Consider the following 8092-nt stretch of genomic DNA (forward strand, 5'->3'; position numbering starts at 1 on the left):
ATGACAGCCAAGGAAAAGACACCCTCTGGAGGCAGCAGGATCTGGAGATCAGACTTCAACCCTGCACATCAGCCTAGTCCTCACTCTGGGGAGGTCACCATTAACACCGCAAGGAAGGATGGGAAGCAAGTCTGTATGGACTAAAAACTTTGACCTTCAGCATTGACAGCAGTCAACTTTCAAACTTAGCCAGGCTGGGAAAGGAGAGGACACAAAAGAGCTAAGGGTTTACCCAGGGCATGGGCAGTTGAACTGAGATAGGTAGTGATGCCAATCATTCATCATGCAGGCAAAAGCATTTATGCATGCAACAGTAACACAGGGTGAGGAAGGAAGGATTGAGATCAAGAAAAGCCATCAGGGTCTAGGTTCCAGGCCCCCAGTTTCATAAGGAAACAGAAAGCTGGCAGCAACTTGCCACTAAATGAAGAAACCCTGGGATATAGCAGTTCTCAAGCAGAGGGAATGGGAAGAGGAAAAAAAAAAAAAAAAGGTACAGAAAAGGAGAGTAGGCACAAATGCTTCAAAGGAAACTCACCATCTGGTCTGCCAGGAGCAGAACTGTCTTGAGACTAAATTTGCGGGAACAGAAGTTGAAGAGATCTTCCAGGCTGGGCCCCAAGAGCTCCATCACCATCACATTATAGTCCCCCTCTGCTCCACACCATTTAATGGAGGGGATACCCACTGGGGAAAGAGAAAGATTAAGCCCGTGGAACAGAGAATAGATGCTGCATCTCCTGCTGAGAAGATCATATGTAACACAAAATCATTTCTTTTCCAAGGCCCTCCAGAAAAATTTCCTTCCTCAACCACTCCCCTAGCTCCAGCCTCTCCTCCCCATCTCACCTCCTCCCTGCATCATCTTGTAGAACTTGCTTTCAATGTGAAGCTGGGGATGCTTGGTTTTGACACATTCCAGTTTGATGGCCACCTCTTCACCAGTTGCAATATTGGCTCCTGCATAGAAGTGAGAGTGGAATGAAGATTGCATAAGCTTCCACTGAAGTTACACACATTTAACAAGGTACATAAAGATGCCAAAACCTTAAGATTTGCCCCGAAATTTATTCTCTATGACAGAAATGAGATTCAGCAACTTCAACTTCATACAGAGTTTCCAACACTGCCACTTGCAAACACAAGCCCAGAGAAAGGCACATGAATAGGAAACCAGGTCTCACCCTGCAAGCCAGGCTAGAACAACAATCCTGCAATGTGTTAACTGCCTTGTTATCTCAAAAAGTGACAGACTTTGGGCATACATACTCTGTATGTATCAACAGTACCTAGACAGAGTGCAAGTTTAAGCAGCCTCTGATCATGTACCCAGACCCTGAACCCAAGTCAGCCCCTCAGGCAGTGATACAAAGTATCTCTTCTCCAGCAAAATTACTGGTTACCTCAGTTACATTGTTTCCACAGAGCCCATTAGTTCAGGACCAGACATTACCCGCATTGCCAGCTATCTGTTTTCTCCACAGCCCTGACCTGCTCAATACAATTCCTAAATCCCCAGCTTCTCCCCCTCCTGAGGGCTTTAATAATACCTTTATCTTTTGCCAACACAGAAACATTTGCTATTCTAAATTAGAAGCGCAAAGAAATAACTGAATCTGGTCCTGAATTTAAGCTGCTCGGACACCTTTGTCGAAGGTATTGCTAGATACTTTGCAATGACACTAAACCACCATCCCACACACTTCTCTCTGAAAACAAATGAGCTGCCAGCCAGGAGAGCCAGCACTCAGGTCCCAAAGTGCACTGTCAAAGAAGGAACACGCTGGTCTTTCTCTCATACTAGCTGAAAGGATTCCAGATGTTTCACATCATCCTAAAATGGAAAGAATTAGTATCTGTACACAGGTCACGGGAATGACACTCATGACTTGCTTCTCTCCCCACTGCCATGCCTGCCTGACACACAGAGACAGGCCCTTCCTCACATCTGGAACTACTAGAAGTTGCACTCAAGCACAAACCAGAGAGCAGCTCTAATCATAAGCAGCTTCGATTACTGTCATAAAATAAACTACTCCAGACTATGCATGCCAAACATGAGCTGGAGTCAAAGGTGATTGTTTTGCAGATATCGCATAGCTAGTTTTGGTAGGTCTAGCTAAGTTGTGCCTCCTGAACCTTGTGATCAGACTTTCAGAGTCCACGAGGACAGTTGCAGATAAATCTATTTATCCTCTTTTCCACACCGCATCCAGAGCCAGGGACCACAGGAAAAAAAGAACTGTTCACACAACTGCATCCCTTCTCTCCCTGGATCCTAAGGAGAGCCATCTCCTGCTGGAGAGTTCTGGCTTGCACACAAAGTTCGCCAAGAGCTGCCTGCTAGCAAAAAGACGTAATCTAGACAGTACAGTGCCGAATCGAGACAGACAAGCTGCCAGGAATTTGTAAGAGAGCAACAAAAATTATCAGGGCCTAGAGGGATTGATTTACTAAGGAAGATTAAAAGAGCTAAATATGTAACATAGGCAAGAGATACAACTAAGAAGGGTGGGGAGGAAGAATGGGACATGACAACAGTCTGCAAATATTTGAAGTCTGTAAACACTAAGGAGGGAGAGGAATTATTTAGGGTGCTCTGAGGCAGGGGAAGGAGGAGAAACAGGATTAATTCAGTAAGGATTTTAACTCAGGATCCAGGAGAAAGGAAATGGAAAAAGCCATCCTGAGAGGTAGAGCCATTTGTCCAAAGGTTTCTTCTGAAAAGATGCTGATGTTTTCCACTTAAAAACTGCTGGCCAGAAAAACAAGTCTGTACATTCCCTTCACTCCACCACAGGACAAGCATCAGGAGTGCAAGGAGGAAAAGGGACTACCTTTTAAATTAGTGTGCAATCACTGGCCCTCATTCAGCACAGAAACATCTAGGACATCCAAAAAACTTAAGAGCGCTTCCTTCCTTCATCTCTTTCCCCTGCCTTTGTGAAGATTTTCCTCCAAATCCTCTGAAACAGCTCCCTTGTCCATTCCTCAGGGGGAATTTTTCCTTCTCCTAATCGATCTGCTGACACAAGCAATGATGAGTCTTTCTGACTTTTGGCAGCCAGCAGCATTAGCATTTTGAATGAACCCTATCCCCAGAAGTTGAACAGTGGAAAGATGAATGAGTTTTCATCTCCACATTACCCTGGTTGTTTAGGAAGATGATGATGCATCCATCTACTAGGCTGTCTGCAGGTGGGGAGTGTTATCTCTGGGCGCATAAAGCTGCAAAAGGGAAAGCAGAGGTAGACATCAAGAAGACTTTGATTCTTCAGAATGTGAATATGACATTCAAAAGCTCAGGTGGCCCAAACACAGGTCCTAGTCCCTTAGAAAAAGAAGAAACAATCCCAGCAAAGCAGAATCATAGGATGGTATGGGTTGAAAGGGACCTTAAAGATCATTTAGCTTCAACCCCCTGTCATGGGCAGGGACACCTTTCACTAGACCAGGTTGCTTAGAGCCCCCTGAGCAACCTGACCTTAAACACTTCCAGGGATGGGGCATCCACAGTTTCTCTGGACAATCCATTCCAGTGCCTCACCACTCTCACAGTAAAGAATTTCCTCCCAGTATCTAATCTAAATCTACCCTCTTTTGGTTTAAACCCATTCCCCTTTGCCCTGTCACTACATGCCCTTGCAAAAAGTCTCTCCCCATCTTTCTTGTGGCTTCCCTTCAAGTACTGGAAGGCCGCAATTAGGCCACTCCAAAGCCTTCTCTTCTCCAGGATGAACACTGCCAATTCTCTCAGACTTTCCTCATAGGAGAGGTGCTTCATCCTTCTAATCATTTTTGTGGTCCTCCTCCTCTGGACCAATCAGACCTAACGAGGAGCTGAGGGGGTCACCAACTGAACACTTCAGGCTTGTTCCCCCTCCAAACCCCATTATGTCTACAGGTTGCTCCCTCTACCTGTCCTTGGCTGAAGATTCACCCAGAACAAGACCACCACAAGTGAGGAGGGAATTCGAGGGCAGGAGTCTTTCTGATCCTTTGTTCCACGCTTTAATCACCATCTTGTTTAAAGACACAAGTACAAAAGCAACAGTTCTCTGCTCTCTTTCTAGCCTGGAAAGCACCATGTTTCAGACAAATGCAGCGGAGCCTGCTAGCTTCAGCCACTCGAGAGACGTATGTAGGACTGGGGATAATTCCTAACATCCACCCCCAGTCTCGCTCCGCTGTGGGGGCTGCACAAATTCAACTCATTCATCATGAGCTCTTTGAAACGGGGCCCCGGGGACAGAGGATGTCACCGGCTGAACAGGATCTTTTCAGAGTGAAAGCCTGACTGCATGTCTGATACAATAAACACCGCCCTCCCTGTGCATCGGGGCAACAGGCAGGGGCCTCGCTCTCCCCACCGCCCGCTCCCCTCTCCACAGCCTGGCCAGGGAAGAATGGAAGGCTGGGAACAGATGGAAGAAGGCAGATAGGGCGAGAGAGAGTTAACAGGCCAGGAAACAAAGGGAAGGCACTCCCCTCCCAGCAAGGGAGGAGCCTGCCACCAGGAACTGTCCCCAGCCAGCACAGGTCCCAGCATGCTTTGTCTGCCCAGCTCCTCTCCACCACCGATGTGCATCCATCTCTCGATTCCTACCACGTCCAGCAACCCTGCCCTGCCTCTTGGCCAACACCTCTGACAAAGCACCTCTCTCTGACGGCCCAAAGGTCTCAGCAATTCCTCTGCAAACTGGATTTTGCTCTTCTGCGTGAGCATTTTTAAAAGCTAAATGCAATAGCCAAGGTCCACAGGCAGCCTGATCTCATTTCCCACCCTCTCCCAAACCAAGGTGGGGAGAATATTTCCCCGAGCACATCTATCCCCCAAAGTAGGGCATGGAAGGAAGGCGTTGTGCTTTAAACCCCAGCTGAGGATTAACACAGTCCATCCTTTGTGTCTACACACATAGAAATACAAGTTTTCTTCTGACAGGAAAACCCCAAAACAAATCCCAAGGAGCACAGCACACAGCATTCACTGGTTACAGAGCAGGTGAAGGTAGCAGCATCCTGAAAGAGAGAAGCTGAGGATAAGCCATACAGCTCATGCTCATTCTCAAAAATAGACAGGGCTTGTCCATCCCTGCTCTGTCTCCACATCATTATCAAGAAAGAGAACTGTGAGGTGAATCTGATGCAGAAGAAAGTCCTCGTGAATGAGTCCTTCTGTCTGCAGAGCAGGCTGTGAGAATGCAGTTTGAGCACAAACGTCTTCCAGACACACCATCAGAGACTACATGCCTGATCCCTCCAGGCTGGGGAGTCACCCAGGCTCCAAGAAGTCTCACTATCATTGATTCAAAACATGCTGGCTTGCACCTCAGTGAACATGACAAGGGCTTTGATACTGCATTCAAGTAACTTGGTTGAGTTTGGCAGTCAGAGGCATCCCACTGTGCTCACCACACTAGGGCACTGGGGCTTCCTCTGCTTCTCATGGTGTTTGGCTACAGGCAAGGCAGGCACAACCCCTTTAGCAGAGCCTGTTTTTCACATCTGTTTTGCACAGGTGGATGACCTGTTATATGGTGCAGAGGAATACAGGATCAGGCCTTTCTGTTCAGTTCCTCCTTTCTTCCCCCATGTGTACGCCAGATGTTTTGCAAGATCCTGACAATTTATACTGTCCCAGAAAGTGCCTGGAAGGCTTCAAGCCCTAGCATAGGTGTAAAATGCTGTGCCTGGGCTCTCACCCCTCAATCCCTGGCATCTGGGAATTCAAGGCACTGTCACCCAAGGCACTAACTGGCTGGAGGACCACAGAAGAGTGGCATACAGGAGCAGACTGCAGTAAAGGCACCACATGGTGGAATTGGGATCCCAAATCCATTATTTATCATCTTTGTTCCTGTTGTGGATAAAGGTGGCAACAAAGCCTGTTACAGATGATTCCCACAGGACACTTAATCAAGAGAGGCTGCCAACACCAATCAAGAGAAAATAATAAAGCAAGAGGGAACTGGAGATAAAAGCCAGAGGTTGAAAACAGATGGTGATTTACAAGCACGGGGAAAAAGTAATCTAAACTAGAGGTATTCAATGAAAGGGACTCAGAGAGGGATGGAAAGATGTTGGAGATCCTAGAAGAGCTCTCCTACAATACAGCTGACAGTGCACTAAGGCCAGTTCTGCAACCCGATAGTGTTGGTGATGGGGAAAGCCAAGGAGACCCAAAGCAGCCTATGCAGAGGCATCACATTACAGATCACTGAGGGTAGTCCTTCATTGCCAGGCATTGGAAATGCCACACCTCAAATGCAGCGTTGGCTCCAAGCTGCTCAGCAGATGGACAAACTAGGAAAAATTGAAGGAGCAGCAAAAAGTGAGAAGTGGTGGATGTACTGAGGAGCAAAATGTAACTCAGCTGAGCAAATTAACACTCAAGGAGCACATGACAACCATCTCTAAGTACCCAAAGGGTTTAGACTCCCAAAGAGAGGGCAGACATTCTGCTGGCCTGCTGGACTACAACTAAACAGGTAGTGGTGAGAACCAGATAACAGGTAAAGCCACACCAGCTCTCACAGAGGTTACTGGGTAGTCTCACCACCTAGGCCCCACATGGTTTGAGCCAATAAAAACATGAGCAGGCAAAGCATCAGGGAACATATCTACACATCTGCACACTGGTTTGGGAGAACTTCTACCCAGGTGACCTGCTGTGGTAACAGGAAACCCAGAGCCTCATGGGCTCTATCCACTGAGCTCCCAGCTCAGGTCATTCCAGACATTAACTCTAAATCCCATTACAGATCCAGCAGATCTGAGCCCCAGGACTACAACCAGGCCAGGCTCTCTGACCTGTTTTACACCTCCTGGTCTCAGACCTCTCTTACAGGTGCTGGACCACCTCTTCCACTACCCATCTTCCCCAAACTTTATTCCTTCTATCCGTGAAGGAACAGCTATGCCCACCCTTTCCACCACCCACTCTTTAAGGAGTTTACACCCTCACATACCTAACCTCAAGAAAAGGAAGCAAGAGAGCTGGAGTAGGGTGTATGACAAATATGACCTGAACAGTCTAAATCTAAATCAGTCTGATCAAACACCACTGTGTCTCCAGTACCTGGCAAGGCAAAGCTGAGCTCATCCCACCCTCTTTGCCATCACAGGACCAGCAGCAACTATGAGTATTCCTTGAAGCTGTTTTCCTCTTCTCCACCCTCTCATGATGCCCACAAATACCAACAGGCAAGAAAAACAACCCCAAAACAATGATGCAATTGAGAAGGTCAACCTTGCAGGTGGAAGGACAGACTTTCACACTCACCTAAGTAAATGTCTCCAAACGAACCGCTGCCAATCTTTCTGCCCAGCCGGTATTTGTTCCCCACTCGAAGCTCCATGGTTCAGTCGTGCTGAAGGAAGAAGCATAGAAAGCACAGTGTCAGAGCAGAAACAGGAAGTGAATCATGTAAGACTACAGAAGAGACCTCCTCACTTCACCCAGAGGCTGGGTACAGTTTTAAATCTTGAAATACTTCACTTTCTACATCACCTCTCCTGATCTCCTGAATGTCCAGGGACAGCATGAGCTAGAAACGCTGCAGGAACATGACCCTTTCAAGCATGTTTTCCATGTACCCATTATGAGAATGAAGGATTGAATCTCTTCCCCACCATTTTTTTTTTCCAGAGACTGGGGAGGGGAGCAGGAAATCCTCCTAAGAAGGTTGCAGTGGGTGATCACATCACATTACTGTAACGAGGTACTGCTCCTTGTACCCTACAGTACCTGGCACCAGGACAGAAGTAACCTCATGAGACACCAGAAGGGACAGGCATAATAAACCCTACGAGAAGAAACTCTCTCGGCCCAGACTAGTGCACCACCTCGGTGGTGGTGAAGCACAAAACCCAAAGGCTGCAAGAGACAGACAGACTGCCAAGAGCAAGTGACTCCCTTGCTCCTGGGCAGGGGCCAGCACAGGGGACAGGGAGGAGACATCTCACTGAACTGAACCCTGTGAGACACACACTGACTAGAACAAGGCACACACTGACTAGGAATGCCACTTGCTTATCTCCACGTGATTCTGCTGACGGGATCACAGACTCCCTTGGTCTACCTGAGCCTCTC

At 47.6% G+C, this 8092-nt stretch overlaps 1 protein-coding gene across 1 annotated transcript in view; it reads right to left on the reverse strand.

The window, feature by feature from the left end:
- Window positions 1-7380, reverse strand: part of CSNK1E (casein kinase 1, epsilon) — an 18288-nt gene extending 10908 nt beyond the window's left edge. Inside the window, exons 1-3 of the mRNA XM_009072349.1 lie at window positions 7283-7380; window positions 850-960; window positions 539-687 (exon numbers count right to left, since the gene is read on the reverse strand). Of these exons, the coding sequence (XP_009070597.1) occupies window positions 539-687; window positions 850-960; window positions 7283-7358 (336 nt within the window). The 5' untranslated portion in view covers window positions 7359-7380. The remainder of the gene's footprint in view (window positions 1-538; window positions 688-849; window positions 961-7282) is intronic.
- Between the last annotated feature and the right edge of the window lie 712 nt (window positions 7381-8092).

Source organism: Acanthisitta chloris, unplaced genomic scaffold (assembly GCF_000695815.1).
Source record: "Acanthisitta chloris isolate BGI_N310 unplaced genomic scaffold, ASM69581v1 scaffold28593, whole genome shotgun sequence".
NCBI lineage: Eukaryota > Metazoa > Chordata > Aves > Passeriformes > Acanthisittidae > Acanthisitta > Acanthisitta chloris.